The 17982-nt window shown below is 42.6% G+C and overlaps 1 protein-coding gene across 1 annotated transcript; it reads right to left on the bottom strand.

The window, feature by feature from the left end:
- Window positions 1-68: 68 nt before the first annotated feature.
- On the bottom strand, window positions 69-16945 carry LOC311497720 (A disintegrin and metalloproteinase with thrombospondin motifs 8-like). The gene is made up of 9 exons (XM_084558087.1): window positions 15504-16945; window positions 13466-13705; window positions 9283-9415; window positions 8977-9144; window positions 7865-8157; window positions 6318-6504; window positions 4627-4799; window positions 4310-4485; window positions 69-2494 (listed from the first exon to the last, which is right to left on the bottom strand). The coding sequence occupies exons 1-9, from the start codon at window positions 16242-16244 to the stop codon at window positions 1750-1752; spliced, it is 2856 nt and encodes a 951-aa protein (XP_084414213.1). The 5' UTR covers window positions 16245-16945; the 3' UTR covers window positions 69-1749.
- Window positions 16946-17982: the final 1037 nt, after the last annotated feature.

Genomic DNA, 17982 nt, shown 5'->3' with positions numbered 1-17982 from the left:
AAAATAACTGCTTTTCCCCCTCCTATTTGGATGCAAGTTAATAGGTCACAGTAAAAGAGAGCCATGGATGGACATAAATGTGTTTATTTGACCATTTTATAGACAAAAACCTCAAAGACAATTAATTACATGTCCAAAGTAAAAACTTTACAAAAATAAATAGCTTAAAAAGGAAGCTGCAATAATAAAATAGCATAGTCCTTCACTGAAGGGATATAGGCCTAATGCTCCATCTTTTTTGTTTAATAATACACTGTAAATTAACAATAGGAATGAGGAATCAAATATACATACAAGAGTCTGAAAACATCTGTGAGTGTTTGCATAAGCTGCATTAACAAATAAAAGTCTGAAAAGGAATAAAATTAATGTTAATTTTCATATACAAGATACGTAGTATGCTTATCACTTAACTTAATAATAATACCCCAAAGAATCAATTATTGGACTGCAGAATTGTTTGTACCGGTTTTCCTCTCAAGTGCGTTGTAATGCACCAGGGGGAAGGAAAAAAAAAAAAACTAAACTACGAGGCAGAGGAGAATTCTCTGTCATGGGTTCTCCTGGTCAGGATGGACCAGTCATTATCTAGGCTAAGACATTTACACCAGGTGTAAACTCAGGTTCTATCACTCTCTATAACGTCTACACATTTAATTCATTACATTCTGTTTTCATATAAGATACAACCACCTCATTTTAAAATCCAAAACATTGTCACATATAGTCAGCTAATGGTTTTGCCCATCTCTCAACAATGCTAGTATTTAGGGTAAAAATACATCCTCATCGCAACTATTTAACGCAAAACACATCATTGTGTGTGTGTAGAGAAACCATACAGGAGCCCATTTCCCAGATGACCCAATGACTCAATCCTATGTACTTACCTCAACGATAGGTAAATGGCTCGATCAAAGCTTTATAGGGGTGGAGTTCTGTGGAGGACAACTGGAGGTATATTTACACTGTGCTGGTGTGTTTAACAGCAGATACATGCCATTGCTCTAGTCTCACGTTAAGTAACAGATAACTCGGGAAGACAAACTGCAGATTGTACTTCCTTTGAAGTGGGACTTGAATTCTTCTCACTCTGGAGAAAACACACACCGCACCTTCATCTAGCATCTATACATAGCATCACGTGTACATCTTGAGGTAGATTTCCATTGTTTCAAATTTCAATAGTGGTTGTCAAATGTCAACAAAACATGACAAAACAGTTTTCAGTTTAAAGCCCTTGGTGTGACTGGCAACCAGTTGGTAACATGGATGGATTATGAGAAAATAGATCCTAGGACACAGACATAATACCAGGCCCCCACCCCTCCTGTGCAGGAGGAAGACCCTCTGACTGAAAGAGACTCAAAAAGACTACAGATGGGCCGAATTACACTTCGCAGGCATACCTGAACTTAAAGAACATCAAAAATGCATCCCTTTGTAGTGTTAGCATCTTTTTGTGGCCATTTTCTGTCTTTTCATGGTTATTTTGTGGTTATTTTGTGTATCACTGCGGGTTTTGTGTCTTTGTAGTCTCTTTGTGATCAGTTTGTAGTTGTTTTATGTCTTTTTAGAGTTTTTTTTTTGTTGTTGTCTTATTGTGGCTATTTAATGTCTCCTTGAAGTCATTTTGCTCCCTGATTAACTAGGCCGCTATGCTTGCTCCTGGAGCACCAGCTCAACAATCCATTCATGGTTGATAAGTGCACTCAGACCACAGATGAAAGTTCACTGTACTTGTGGGCTTCATAAGCAGTCCTGGTTGAAACATTCTCCAGAGACTAGCTCTGGGAATTTGTTTGGATCACACTTCTCTGGATCAACAGTCTTCCCAGTGTAGTCTATGCAGAAGACACTGCGGCGACGCTCCCCCTGTCCACAAGTTCGTGAGCAGGCAGACCAGGGTCCCATTTGCCATATGGGACATGGCATATCCCCGCAAGGCCTGATGTCTGTTGGCTTCAGGTCTTTGTCGCAATGACTGGAGAGGAACTCTTCACTGTCTCTGCACTCAACAATCCTTCTGGACCAACCGGAGCCGCAGCTCTTGGAGCACTCAGACCACTCTCCCAGCACCCATTCAGGCATGCCAAATGGTTGGATCACATGCAAAGACAGGGACGAGCCCTTCTTGTCCTTGGATTTGCTGAAGGTCGCATCTTTGGGGATGAAAAAGGTATATTTGACCTTGGGAGGGTTGGCATCCCCTGCGGTGGCCAGAAGTTGGATGGTGATGGCCTCTTTCAGCTGCCTGAAGCTCTGGATCCTCTCCAGCGTGGTGGAGGAGCCGCTGTACTTTAGAACAGCGCCCAGCACTGGAATGTCCTGCTCCACCGTGGATACAGAGAAGTTACCGTTGAGGATGTAACCACCACTGTCTCGCTTTATAGCCAGGTAGTTTCCATCGTGTTTGATTCCTCTGTGGCTCCGCTGTTTGATGTCAATGTTAGTGGCGCCTATGGGAATTGTGACAATGTCACTGTATCCATAGCTGAGTGGGGAGACAAAGAAGCAGAATTAACACTTGGTTCTCTTACAGTAAAGAAGTAGTTCATATTTCATAATATTATTCTATATTATCTATGTCATTTGTGTCTTTTCTTGTTGGTTATAGGACTGTTTTTAATTTAATCTGACTTCACTATATACAGTTGAAACCAGATGTTTACATACACTGTGTTAAAAGACACATAAAACTTTTTTCCCTCACTGTCTGAAGTTAAATCAGACTAAACCTCTCCTGTTTTAGGTTAGTTAGGATTACTAAAATTATTTCTATTTGCTAAATGCCACAATAATGAGAGAGAGAATTTCTTAGAGAATTTTTGATTACTTTCTTCAAAGTCAGAAGTTTACATACACAAAGATTACTATGTCTTTAAACAATGAAGGAAAGTATAGACACCATGGGAATGTCCAGCCATCATACCGCTCAGGAAGGAGACGGGTTCTATGTCCCAGAGATGAATGTATTTTAGTCCGAAATGTGCGAATCAACCCCAAAACAAAAGCTAAAGACCTTGTCAATATGATGGCTAAAGCTGGTAAGAGAGTGTCATTCTCCACAGTGAAACGAATTCTGTACCGATATGGGCTGAAAGGCCACTCAGCGAAGAAGAAGCCATTACTCCAGAAGTAACATAAAAAAGCCAGATTACAGTTTCCAAATACACACAGGGACAAAGACCTTAATTTCTGGAGACATGTCCTGTGATCTGATGAAACTAAAGTGGAACTGTTTGGCCATAATGACCATCGTTACATTTGGAGGAAAAAGGGGGAAGCTTGTAAGCCTGAGAACATCATCCCAACTGTGAAGTATGGGGGTGGTAGCATCATGTTGTGGGGCTGTTTTGCCGCAGGAGGAGCTGGTGCACTTCATAAAATAGATGGCATCATGAGGAAAGAACATTATGTGGAAATATTGAAGCAACATCTCAAGACATCAGCCAGGAAATTAAAACTTGGACGCAAATGGGTCTTCCAAATGGACAATGACCCTAAGCATACCGCCAAAGTAGTTACAAAGTGGCTTAAGGACAACAAAATCAATGTTTTGGAGTGGCCATCACAAAGCCCCGATCTCAGTCCCATAGAAAATTTGTGGGCAGATCTGAAAAGGCGTGTGTGAGTGAGACGGCCTACAACCCTGACTCAGTTACACAAGTTCTGTCAGGAGGAATGGACCAGAATTCCCAAGTCATACAGTTTAAAGGCAATGCTACCAAATACTAAGGAAATGTACGTAAACTTCTTACTTTGAAGAAAGTAATAAAAAATTCTCAAAGAAATTCTCTCTCTCATTATTGTGGCATTTAGCAAATATAAATAATTTTAGTAATCCTAACTGACCTAAAACAGGAGAGGTTTAGTCTGATTTAACTTCAGACAGTGAGGAAAAAAGGTTTATGTGTCTTTTAACACAGTGTATGTATCTGGTTTCAACTGTATGTATTCTGATGCTGATAAACATTAAACAATCAAAGTTAATTATGATATACAGAAGTCTGGGTCTAGTAAAACCTTGTGCAGAGAAGAATGTGCTGCTGAGATTACAAACGCATCAAGACAAATGATCAAGAGGAACCAGGGCTTTCTGTGCTACAATCTCTGATCAGATTAGAGAATGTTCAAATTATAAAATATGCCCTGAGACTAGTGTCATCAACAGAAGTCATTAATTTCACTTCTGTGTGTGCTTGAAAGAAATGCATACACACCAGTGACACCAGCCTTATGGTGACTACGTATGAATCCAACTTTAATTTTTTTCCCCCTACTTAATGGCTTTTTCTAGAGCGCTTACGTTGCTTTGTTGTAGGAGCCCGTGATCTTTCTGCAGGTGAGTCCACTTCCACCGCAGATTCCACACTTGTCCACCCGGTTGTTGGATCCAATCACGTGGTCGCAGCCCGCCTTCACGCACTGGCCTTGCACACACACGGATGTGGTGTCAGGTCCACATGTTGTCCCGTCAGTCACCTGCAGCAAGCATTTGTAGAGATGTCATTCCGGGCGTAATGCAATCATCACATTCAAATGAAAGTCCAGGATTTATTAAACGTACTCATATGTATATTTCTGCAAGACAATGAGCTGTGCTGTTGAGCACACATACTGTACCTTGGGTTCAAACACCTTAAATTCACTGCTGCCTCTGGCCCTGCAGAACAGCTTACATCTGTCTCGTGGAGAAACCCCGGCATACTTTGGTATCCACTGTTTCATGTTCCCGTTGTGGTCCAGGTAGTTGGGGCTATTGTGCTTCTCACACTGCTCCTCTCTGAAACTCTTACCTGAAAGCACAAGACAGAGAAACGAATAATTGTTATACTGTATGGATCCCACATTAAAAAATTATTCTCTGCATTTGACCAGTCCATTAGTCCTGTGTACACTCAGAGCAGTGGGCTGCCACCTGTGCACCTGTCTGCACCCGGGGAGCATTTTGAGGGTAATAGCAGACACATGATAAATTCTATTTCAAAACAACCCAAACTCCCTACCCCCACTGAGCACTGAAACTAGGCGGGGTCAACTGACATACAAACATTTAGACACCTTTATAGAAGGAGTAGACTGTTCTTTTATGTGCAGCTACGTTTTCTAATTAAGTCATCTTGTTTTGAAAAGAAAAACCCAGATATTTGCAGAACCCAGAAGCTGGACCAACTTCCCTGCTCACAAATCTTTTATGTCGGAAAGTTTGTTTGGAGTAGCTCCGCTGGGAACTGATTATGCTACAGCAAAGATCTGCCGGGCCAATCAAATATTTAGTGTGGGCTCGGTGTGGTGATGTCCAGAAGGGTAACAGTGATGTAGTCGTCCTCGTCATCTGAGTGCCGTGAAGTTAAATTTGTTTACAACAAAATGGCTCTGGTTGGTTGTAGGACTATCCAGTTGTGAGCAGCGGTATTTATCTTTTCTGTACTGGTGGAAACACCATAACGAAATTCAAGTGCTGTGTTACCAGACTCATACTCTGATAAGAACTGAGTCTTCTACGCCAAGCTAACAATTTCCAGTTTCAGAGAATGATTTACCCTCCAGTCGTAGACGTCTGGGTCCGACACTTCAGTAATTATGGAAAAACAGATAACAGCTTACCGTCTCCCACTGTTTAAAGCTTTGGCCAGAGTGCAAACACATTTTTTTTTAATAATATCAGTTATGTAAGTGAATCTTAATCCAGAATTTATGGATTTGGGAACAGGTCCATAGCACATGACATAGTGTATCGTCATTCCAACTACAGTTTCAGCAGGCTGCAGAATCCTTCTGACCAAATTAGGGTCCAGTGTAAAACCAGGGTAACAGTTTAAACTGACTAAGACTCACCGTTAGATCTCCATTATTTGGGAGTTTCTGCATATCTCACCCCATTCATTCCAGACCAGTGCACTTTTGTTTTCGCCATTTTCTAAAAGCATTCTATACTTTTTAAGTGTTTATGTTCCTTTCTTGTGTACTGTAGCTTACCAGCTGACTGTGAGAGACATTATGAGTTATACACAGGGCAAATTACTTATACAGAATCAGTTTGTTTTAGGGTCAGAGAATTTTTTTAGCATGTGTATGAATAGATGAATGTGTATGAATGGTGTCAAACATTGTAATTCTTTAGATAGTGATCTAAGCAGTTGCTGCTCTATTTTTCCCAATCTCAATTTACCAATAATGAATAATCACATATATAGTATTTTTGGTTGATGGTAATTTATTGTGCATGCCTTTTGATCATATTTCTAATGCTACAATCTATTTGTATAGTTCATTTGAGTATGGGGTAAGCAATGCATTGTGCAGATTCTCACCTTCACTGTTGTCACATGGCTGTATGTTGCAGGACTGGTACTGAACCCTCTGCCCCTCACAGTACTTCCCTCCGTTCTGAGGCACGGGATCAGTGCACTCCCTGTAGGAGAACTCCACCCCACCTCCACATGTCCTGGAGCACTGCTGCCACGGTCCCCACGAGCTCCAGCCACCATCCACAACCATCTGCCGTGAAACACATACAGAAAAAAAAAAAAGAGCAGTCAGAGTAGTCGGTTAGAGCTCCGCGCCAAAGGCAATCTCAGCTGTGCAGCCTAAACCACAGTCTGGGCTTCAGGGTTTGAGGCCGCACAGTGTGTTGGCGTGCAGTGACTCAAGGCTAAATCTGTGCTGAAGTTCGGCACGCGCCTGCTGTCTGCCTCTACCCACATTCCTGCCACATGTGTCACTCACCGCTAGTGGAACCTGCCATGCTGCGACTTTGTACAGCAAAGTGTGTGTGTGTGTGAGTGTGTGTGCATGTGCATTTACTAGTATGGGTGTCCTTTCCAGAAGTTTTATTAGTTTGGACCAGCTAACATCCCCACTGCCAGCACGTCTGGATTCATAAACAGATGTGTGTTCATAACATACGGGGAAGATATCAAGGCAACTGAGCTAAAATGAAACACAGGGATGCAAAGATGTTCTTTAAGGAAATATAAAAAGGCCTTAAAATCCATTTGGATTTCATTGTGGGGTGTGTTTTAACCAACAAAAAACACATCTGCACACAAATGGATATTCCTACAGCAAATCTGAGCCATTGTGTTGTAAGCACATTCAGCTCCTTGGCACAATGACATGAATGATCACGTAGCTTTTGACTGTAGCACACAATCTTCTCAAGGATGCATTTTGATACTTGCTAGTTTACAATAGTTTTGGTCAAGAAGAACATACAGATTAGAGGCAGATTAGCACACATGCAGCTGATAGGTGGGAGATATATTTGAGATATTTAAGGATTTGTGTTGGAGAAAGTCGCACTGAAAGTTTCACACATGCATAAATCGTAGCCATAATTACCGCTAAATGTTTTGTTTTTCATGAGGGCAATATCTGGAATAGTAATTGCTAAATGTTAAATTATTAGGTTCTCTGTCTGACATCTGCTCCCTACTGGGGCTTAAAACAAGGTAGATGGGACTTGTAAGAGTGAAGCAAAAAAGCTACGCAACCAAAACAATGAGCTGAAAGACACTAGAATGCTCTGCAGAGTCGTAATCTGCAAAGTAAGATGAGCATTTGTTTGTTACTACAAGCAACATCCTGCATATATTAGTGCAGCTTTAAAGCATTTGAATATAGCACTGTGTAAAGAATTACACCATAATAGTATCTGATAAAACAAAGAACAGCCACCATACTGACTCAGTTAAACAGCTGAATTGAGATAATGTAAGCCACCATGATCTAGTGGTCATGAGAGACCAACAAAGGCAGTGAGGGTTTTGTCGTTAATGAAGTCAGTTTTCAGTTGTAAAACGTGTCTTGTTTTGATGAAACAAAACACTGCTTTTCCAATAAAATCACACCGGCTTACCAGCGGCTGCGTCACCTCCAGCGTTGGCCTGCACGCTCCATGGAGGCATGTCCCATTCGGGCTGCAGGGGGTGCCATCGGCCCAGGGCAAGCTGCCGTTCTTGGTGGAGCACTGCTGTGTCCCGTCCTCTTGACACCACAGCTGACTGCAGACATCGCTGTCTGAGATGTTGGGGCAAAGGATGAACTCCTCTCCAAAAATCTGCTGGCACTGTTGGTCCAGGCTGTACTTTGTGCCTGGCAGCTCTCTTGGTAGGGGCAGGGTACTCTCTGGGACATCCAGCAGACAGTCCCCTGTGGTTACAATTCAAAGCAACACTCTATGAGAATGTTTATATTATGTTTAATGGAGATTATGGGCTTTGCAGCACTGTGACAATTGCAAATGCGCTGCTCTTTGTTTGTGGTATGACAACAGTGGAAAAATATTCAGGGCAAGTTGAATCCTGACTACAAAAATGAATAATTTATTTATGCAGTGCGCTTTTATAGGCAGCCTGTCGTTCTGTATCTGGACATTTGACAGCATTTCTAGATCAGAATTTATTCATTATTCGTCTAATGATCTTTATTAGATTCAAAAAGCTTTTGTCTGGAGTTGTCAATGACACCCGCAGTTCGGAATGAACATTCTCGGCCACATGAGTTTTGGTTGGAGACATTTTCCAACTGATAAAGAACATATTTTGCTGACACCAGCTGTTGCTTTTGGCTGAGGAGGTGGAGAACAGGAAGAAGTCCATAGTATGACTCAGTGGAAGAAAAGGGATCACTGACAGGTCTAGCAAGGATACAAACAATACAAGATGCACAACACGAGATGGGAAGGGGGAGCAACAAATGCATGGTTTAGGAGAGGGAGGGAGAAAGGGAGAAGGATGATGAGAAGAGGATGTGGAAATATGAGGCAAGATAAACTCTCCCTGCAACCCATAATTTGGGAAGGCATGTCTTAGCAGGAAAGCCTTACTTCATCTACAAGATGACGAGAGTATGTTTTATACATCTCTGAATCAGCCTTAATAACAGAGCCACACTGTCATGGCAGATGTTGGCAGGTCAGCGTTAACTTTTCACACTCTGTGTTCAGCAAGAAGCTGAAATATTTCTTACCATGACCATTGTCAAAGAATTCAGTGATGGAGTGAGCGCTGCAGGGAGACCAAGGCGCAGTCTTGTTAAGGCTGACAAACAGAGGAGCCATGAGATAATGCCCTCCCAGGTCCCCAAACTGCCTCTCACATGTCTTGGAGTCGTCATGGGGCATACTCAACACATGACCTGTAAAAGGGCAAAAATATGACAGTTTGTAAGTAAGTTTGCAAATGTTCAAAAGTATGGTTGTGAATCATTGAAAAAAAAAACAACAAGTCGTAGCAAGTTGTACTATATTTAAAAAGTTCCAGAATATGACCTCACCTAACTCGTGTGCAGCTGTGAAGGCAGCTTGCAGGCCGTTGTCCTCTATAACTGAGCAGCTTCTCTTGGGATCGCACATCGTCCCGACATCGGCCACGCCCAGCGTGTCGCAGTTCTTCTGTCCGCAGATGTCCTGCAGCACAGACACAACATTGAAGCTGGAACGCTGAGATCAAGACAAGTCTGTCAGATTTGAAAATATATTTGAACATGTTTACATGCATTGTCAGCCACTTCAGAGAATTTGCTCCCAGTTTAGTTTCGGGAGTCAGACACCTCTCTACTTTTAAGGCAACGCTAAAGACTTTCTTTTTTGATAAAGATTATACTTAGGGCTGACTCAGGTGATCATGAACAATCCCTGAGTTGTGCTGCTGTAGGCCTAGGCTGCTGGGGGACCTCCCATGATGCACAGAGCACCTGTCCTCTACTTTCTTCCCACTGGTGACGAGCACCTATCTTCTACACCCCCCAAGCCTGTTCCTGGGGCGCTGTGTGTTTCTCTCTCACCTCTCTCTTTTTCTGTATCCTTTTCCGGTCTCCCCATATGAACTGGGTTCTACTTAAGGTGTCTTCCTGATAAAAGGGTGTTTTAGTGCTTGCTCTAGGGGTTTCAAGTTCTATGTTCTGTAAAGCTCCTTGAAACAGTGCGTATTGTTTGCTATATAAATGGGATATAATTGAAAATGCAATAAAATCCTTATTTATTTATTTTGTTTAAATTAGTTGTGCAGTCACAATCTTTTAGCGTAGTTGAAGAAGCAACTTAGTTCACCATTAGCCCTGCACAGCAGCTCAGTGAATGTAGCTTTGGAAAACATTTGACCATTAATGCTGCCTACAAGCAAGCAGGTAAGCAGGTAATAAAGTATACTTTCCTTTTTAATTTTTTTTTAATCATTATTATTACATGCACGTAAATCTGAATACGTCAGTTCAAGCTACACTGAGATATTAGCCCTCAAACAACTAATGTAGAGTATTTAAGTCCCTCACACACACACACACACCGGCACATCATAATCAGCCGTGGCGTCAATAAGAGTCGGTATGTACTTGTGGGAAGTGGTATCTGGTAGAGGAACATCGGTGACATACCGTCTCTAAGTGCCATAAGTCACTGGAATGGCAGCAGCAAAGCAAAACCAATGGCAGTGACATTCAGAATCAACATGCTTCTAGAATAGCTGCATACCATCTCCTACTTTCTGATCTCAGTGCTACAGCTAAAAATGCTTCAGCGCCATGGGACACTAGAACTTTCCACTGAAACTAAACTAAAATGCATGACTTGACTTGATTTCAAACTATTTCATTCACATCAGTTCAGGTTAACTGTTGGACAATCAGTACGGGGTTGAGCGATCCCGCAATCACACTGTAATTTTATGCATGATTAAAACGTGCCCAACACTTGCTTGATAGATTAGGAATACATGGGCGTGAAAGGCATTCCTGAAAGCATAATTCATTCAAATAGTAAATATAAATAGTGTATGGCTATGAATCATAAGGAAAAGAATCCTTGGCATCTATGAAGAATTCAGAAACACGTTGCTCAGTGTTTCCAACATGAAAAAAGGCAAAGAAATGTCCTCAGCATGTAGCCGCCCCAAAGTTGTGATGTGGGAAAATTAACAGCGTGGTTGGTGCATCAGAAATCTTTCCCTACTTGAGATGCTGCCTGGATATGTAGGATGGAGACGGATGCGTCCATGGCCTCGCCTCAGCCACCCCATTCCGGAAAAAAACCACAAGGCAGAACAGTCTGTGATTCAAAAGACATCTGGACCGGGAGCCTCAATTTGAACGCAGCTCAGCATGTGTTTGTACACCTTGTTCCACAACAGCAACCGTCTCTCCTGTATGCAGACACAGATGCGAGGCTATACTGTATGTATAAGTAAAAGCTCAAATCCTAACATAGCTGCTGCAAATAGCGCTGGTAAACGAAAAAAAATAACCAAAACTGTAGCATGAGGTCGCAAAAATGCATGAGAAAAATGTTTCCACTACATCCATCACAGCTTATGTCTTGAGTTTCACAACAGCCAGTAGTAGCAGTGGCCTTCTCTTATGACTGTGGGATGCATGGCACACATTTTAAACCCCCGACCCGGCCGCACACTCAAGCCCTGACCATTTTAAGTGGCTTCATCGTGTCAGGCCTGATTTGTGGCGGCACTAAAGTTAGCTCATCCACGAAGAGGCTTCTGTCCTCTATGTTTCAAAGCATATCTCCGCAGAAATGGAAAAACAAACACAAACCGGGTCTGCATGAATGATGGTTTCCCCCGATTGAACGCGGCTTCAACAAATCCAACACTCCAAAAACCCATATGTTCTCTCCATCATTTCCCCTGATCCGGGGTCAGATTTACATGCTAACGTCATTTGGTAGGCGGATAAATGCCAAGTCTGTCATCAAATCAAGCCGCAAACCAGGGCACTTAGCTATAAAAATTTAATAATACGCCCGATGTATTGTCTGCTAACACCTTGTCAGCAAGCACATACCAGATGGAAAAAAAGCAGCCAAATACAGCAAAACAAGCCAATCACAGCTCAAACCCTAAGGACTTGTGAGCTTATTTCCTGTCGAAGCATCCATAAAGCACAGTTTGTTTGCTTTGTGTTGACATTCTCCCAGCTTGGAAAAGATTACAGCTATTCCATCGCTACAGCCTGTTTTCAGCATCCTCAATTTACCCAAAGTGCTGGAAGGAATTTCCTTTTTATCCTCACCTTTATGTAATTTCAAACTGGGCTGGTTAAAAAAAAAAAGAGGGCAATGAGAGGTTGGACTCCTCTGCATTGGCTACAACTGGCCCTAAAATGCACCTGTATTACTGTATGACATTTTGGTTCAAATAATTATAGTGTGGTTGAGTGTGGTGCCTGTGAAACCACATTATTTACAGACCACATCTGGTCTGGGACAGCTTTCCACCAGGGTCGACTTTATGACTCATCCTTGCTGGGTTGTTGCCTTCTGAATGGGAAAAAAATACACCAGACTACCAGAATATCGTGGGTAAGAGGACTATTCTAACACTACACTGTAAAGCTCTAATTTGATTGCAAGTATTGCATCGTTCTGAAGAAAAGCCAGACTGGCATCATCTGTCTAAATAAGCGTGACTTTAAAAGCCTATGTTGTTAAGACGCTTTAAAGATGTATTACCCTAACACATTTAGCAACATTTTAGCCATGTTTTGGTCATCCTGTGACAATCTTTTTCCGCAAAACCTAGCTTTCTACTTCTGCTAGAAACAAAGTTGTTGAGGGAAGTGTACACAGCCGATTTGGAAGTAAAGAAATGACAACAATGAGATAAATATCTAAAATGCCTTGTAGCACTGAGGGTAACTGGTGATTTGTGTAATTCTCTTGAATCATCACTACTTTTGCCTAACATACAGGTATTTGGCCTATTAAGTTATAAAAACATCATTAGCGCAACTTTTAATTATAGATTATGGGCAGGGTATTGAGGGCAATCTGCATTTCCCAGGACTAAAAAAATGCTCATACTAGCTAAAACCCATGGTACTGCTGCAAACAATATTTGGTGTCCCCCTGGGATCAGTTTTGGGGCCACCGCTGTTTTAAAATGACATGCAAGGAAATTTGGCAACAAATGCTGAACTCTGGTTGTACTTGTTAACATTTTTTGAAACTGCATCCTCCTCAGCGGATGGACCTCAGTCCAATGATTAACAGATCAGTCACGTATAAGCATAGACAACCCTTGTCCTTGTACAATGATGGTGTCTTTATTTTCCTCTTTGATCTTTGTACTCCTGTCCACTGACTACTAGTCCGTGACTTTGGGACCTGTACCAGTCAGTGTGGTGACCATTTTTACTCTGATGTCAGCTGAGGTTGTCTGTTTTAACTGCTGATCCAGTCACTTGCTCAGTATCCTAAATCACCATTTCATCAGTGTAGTGAGAACTGAGCAAATTTGTCTAAGGAAGACTACAAGATGTCGTTGACCGCTGCAACTTGTAAAATTAACCTTCATTTAGGTCATTGGTCTTGTCTTGACCTTTTGCTTTGAATTAAATTCTGGCAAGTGCCGGACAATATGTAGATGATAGTATTTTTCACTGCAAAGGCCTCAACAGCCATTTGCGCAGCTGTGTAAGGAAACCAGAGCAGATCTGTGTTGGCTCTCACCTCTCTAGTGAACAGCATGGCAGTGTCGTAGTGCTCTGGATGCCTCTGGCTTGGTGGGTTGAAGAGCTGCTGCCAAGAACAGAAGGTCCGCAGAGCCATGCCTCCGTTGTTGGACACTTGCGGCCCGACCTCCTTGTCTTCCACCACCAGCATCTTCACCACCACAATGTTCACTGAGTTCTTTATGCTGGGGTGCTTGTAAAGCTGAGCTGCCATGGACATCAGGGTGAGAACGTAGTGCTGTAGCGAAAAGGAGGAGAGTCAAAATGTTTAAACAATGAACAACTGACTATACAGATTTTCACTGTTTTCAACTCTTTATGGTAAGCTAGACTAATTATCTGCTGACCTTAGTTTGATACTTAGCATTTACGTGACGGTGGCATGCTTTTTTCCTCATGCGACTCTAGGCAAGAAAGCCAATATTTGTATTTACCAAATGTTCAGATCACATATTAGCAAACAAATGGATGTGAAGATATGGATATCAGTGAATCTTGGATTTGGATTTGGTTTGGGTGTGATTTTAGGGTTTGGTTTACAGCCAGGTGTAGATTCAGTCAGGTATAATAATGAGGATCAGATGGTGTAGTAGTGGTGTGTATCTGCCTGCAAAAACGGGCACCCAGCTAAAAGTTTTGCAAGGCCATCAAAGAAAGGTTTCAACACATTTTACTGCATTACAAAGTTCTGTAATTGTAGCCAAAGAGCATAAGTAAACGTGTACCAATACTCAGAATGAGGAATAGCCGTCTCCTAATGAGCCAATTCAACTCTGAAAGGGACATCAGTGGCTGTTAAAAGGATAGTGTGCAATGGGATGGCAATATGCATTGCCCTGGATATTAGTATGTGCATATATGTATGTATGTCTGGTGTCTCTGTTGCTGCAGGAAAAGAACGTCCAAGAGGTTGACCTGGAGTCTCCTCACAGACCAATAAACTGTCTGCTGCCTTTAAAGGGGATGAGGGGAGCAGATGTGATTAGCCGTTATGGAAGTCTGGCTCTGGTGTTGGTACGCTTCACTTTATAAGCTTCACAACGCAAATATGTTTTGCACAATCTTACATGTCACAAAATTAGAAGCATTTTGATTTGATCACTAGCAGGGATTCCCACATCGCTGTTGTGGTATCGGGTTTTGGCCATGATGTGTATGAGTGTGTGTAGAGTGTGATGATATTTCCACATAGAGCGTTTTTTTCCCACCATGTGGTGTCAACACACCCAAGAAACACATGTTTATGTTTGCCAGGGGCAACCAAATGACTAAACCTCACAGAAAACATGTGTGAAAGGGATAGGAATTAATTATGCCCATGTGATTGGTAATAAAAATTAAATGTAAGCCAAGTTTATCAGTCTAAACTTGACCCTGGTGCCTGGTCGCCTTTCTTCTAACTAAAGAATACTGCAGAGGACTTGGCAGCTGAGGAGTGTGGTAAATACGAACGCAATCTGTCTGGAGCTGCAGTGGATTGATGGTCTTACTTTTGTTTCGGTACCATAAGTCTTTTGTCAGAAGGAGAAATATTTCTTTATTTCAGAACACTCTGTATTTCATTTTAAATATTGAATGTTTTATATGACATGCAGTAGGACAGGCTCCACGCAGTGAATTTATAATACTGAGTGAGGGAAGACGGAATGGAATAAATATTGTGAGCACCGTGAATCTTCCGGGATGATGCCGAGGCTTTGCTGCCAAAACGTGACAAAGTCCTGAAGAATGTGGTTCAGCATTGCTCGCATTTCTGTAGCCTGACCTCTTTCTATGCCTGTGGAAAACAGGGAGCCCAAGATCCCACATCGCCAAAACATGTTTTATGAAGCAGCAGAGAAAAACCAAATCCCTGCCACTACATTTTCTAGGCCATGAATTCTGATTTAGTAGTCAAGAAGAAAGTGAAGGGGAAAGTGAGATGACGTCTTTAGCAGTCTGTTTACGGGACACTCTAAACTAAAGGTCTGTTAAGCTTCCTGTCGGGTGTGTGTGTATGTGTATGTGCAGGAAGTAATGAGTTCATAGTGTCTGACCTTTATTTCATCTCCATAGAACTGGGTCATGGTCGAGTCTGCTACCACCAGAGTTTCTATGAACCTTGGCGCGGAAACAAAGCGTCTCCGGCGAGGTTCCCTCTGTGCGTCACTGTCGCCGTGCGTAAAACTTTCCCCACTGTGCTTCTCCACTCGGCTCTCCTCCGTCGCGCTTTCGAACAGGAGGGGAATACCGTGGCTCTTGGTGAATGTCCTCCTCTTGATGACATGCAGCTGCTCGGCAGAGTCTGGTCCCAGGCCGCCGCGAAGTTTGGGCTCAATTAAATATTCGTTCCCCTCCGTTATAAAGGAGCCAAAGATGCCGGAGCACAAACTGACAGCCACAAACGAGTTTTGATCTTGGTCTACGCTCCCCGAGTAAAAGCAGCTCCTAAGCTGTCCTTCACTCTCCTCTGTCTGGTTCATGAGTGCTTGGCGATCCGCTTCCAAGGCAGGTTGGACACCTGGAGCGCTGCGCAAAGCGCCAACATCTCTTGCCTTGATACGCTGCACGGTGAAGGAAGGGGCGATGAAGCTGGTGTCTGGTATGAGATTTAGAGTCAAGTCCTTACCAAACGCACTCAGGACAAACTTCGGCTGCTCCTCGCTTCTTTTCCAAAAGCGGCCGTTGGTTCTTCCGTTTATCCGAACAGGTACAACATCCTCTGATTCAAATGGAGTGGCAAGTGCCGCGTCGACTGCGCACAGGGTTAAAATGACAAAACACACAGTGGTACACATCTTCTGCAATGGCAACTGCAATCAAGAGTGGTAAAAATAAGGACTTTAAAACAAAGTATCTCCCTTATGTCTGGTGACGCGTCTTCCCAAATCGAAAGAATAATTTCTCGAAATCTTCTCAAATTTAAAGTGATTTTTTTCCAGTGCTGTAAAGCCAGTCTTGGTCAAAGTAGCCTATGTCTGGTGTTTCATTTCAGTCTGCCTGAGCTGTCGTTTCTAATTTCCTAACCAAGCTAAGTCTTGTTGTACCACTCACCAGCACCGCTGCAGTTTGGACATAACGGGGGTATTTATACTTTCTGCTCTTCCCTGGACATGAGGGGGTTTATTTTTGATATCCTGCGTTGCTGGAAATTCTCCTCCCACTCGCACTTCATGAGAAACTCTCGGATAAAACGGATCCAATGAGAATAGGCCGACACTCCCCCCTTCTGAAATAGCTTGACAACCGCGCTCCTATTATTAACCCAGCGTGCTATATGGCAGCGGCAGGACATCTATACTACGCATAGCTGGGAGTCCGCCAATCAAGTTATTTCGGAGCCGTATGTGAGTGGCAAGCCCCCACCGTGCCCGGAGGCCCACTAAGGCCGATCTGCTTTATCCCCTGCACAAAAGACCACCGCTGCACGGAGAAAGGCGCTGTATGTGCTTGGAGCTCACTGCCACCTCCAACACAGAAATGTGGACCATAATCACATTAGTGGAGCCATAAGGGGAATATTATAGCCCGCTGTTATGTTGTGTTTTTTTGCACCACACCACCAAACACTTTACATAAAATGTTAAAAGTTAAAGAAAGAAGAAAGTTTTTCTAGAAAAACTTCAATTTCTGCAGATTTTGGAACATATTCCATAAATATGTCCACAGAAGGAATAGAAACGTTTTAACCGTGGTGCTGTGGGAGTGACTCTTCTAAAATGTTTCTGCTGTATTGCAAGACTAAACACAATTTCAGGCAGGCACCACGTGAATAATTTCATTAGGGTCTGAATAAGAGCGGACGAAAGAAGACCGCCAGCACTTTAAACAATGAGAAAATTGTCCAAGTGGTGCATTTTAAAGCATCTACCGGCAGATGGCGCAAGAGCACACAAAAAGAGGTCCTGAGCACACGCTCCAGGGGACTTCAAGCGCAGACAGGTGTCGCTGTTTGCCTGCATTTAGGTTTGTATCTGATATCGGAGGATATGCTGATGAAAAAATGTTTTCTGTTATGAACTATTTTGATTTTTTTTTCTTTTTTAGACTAATTCACTCGTATTTTATGATATGATGTTTATGGAAAAAGGAAACAAATAAAGTACAAAAAGGAGATGTCTTTTTTTGTAAAGAAACTATTGGAAAGTGAGTTACATCAATAAAATCACAATTGACATTTTGTTGCAGTGGCAGTTCTTTGAAGTCAATGTCAAAAATTCAAAATGAATCACTTTCTGTGTAGTGCCTGGTTTGTTTGCTTCCCTCGCACAGATTCGGGGGGCTGGGAGGAGGAGGATGGTGCTCCAGCTCGGGTCGCACATGCTGTACAGCAACAATAATATTTGGAGAGTTACAAGTGGCTGCGGTGTGCAACACAAACGCAAAGGCAGGACCAATGAGGTCCATCTAGCTCACGTACTCCGATTTCAGATGACAGTTATCGTCGGTGTTCTTGCGAGACTTTAAAGCTCGCCACCTCAGTGAAGTTGGTGTCCAGAGTGGAAACACTGCAAGATGGGAAAGAAGCGAGAAGCG

The sequence above is a fragment of the Chelon labrosus genome (genome assembly GCF_963514085.1).
Source record: "Chelon labrosus genome assembly, chromosome: 13".
Classification (NCBI taxonomy): domain Eukaryota; kingdom Metazoa; phylum Chordata; class Actinopteri; order Mugiliformes; family Mugilidae; genus Chelon; species Chelon labrosus.
The sequence above is the reverse complement of the archived record's forward strand: the minus strand, read 5'-3'. Positions and strand labels throughout refer to the sequence as shown.

Excerpts from the sequence above, each read along its gene's own strand:
- LOC311497720 (XM_084558087.1), bottom strand. The coding sequence starts at position 16,244 with ATGTGTACCACTGTGTGTTTTGTCATTTTAACCCTGTGCGCAGTCGAC. Across the intron at positions 9,145-9,282 it reads CACAGCTGCACACGAGTTAG|GTCATGTGTTGAGTATGCCC; the intron begins GTGAGGTCATAT and ends GCCCTTTTACAG. Across the intron at positions 6,505-7,864 it reads TGGAGGTGACGCAGCCGCTG|ATGGTTGTGGATGGTGGCTG; the intron begins GTAAGCCGGTGT and ends GTTTCACGGCAG.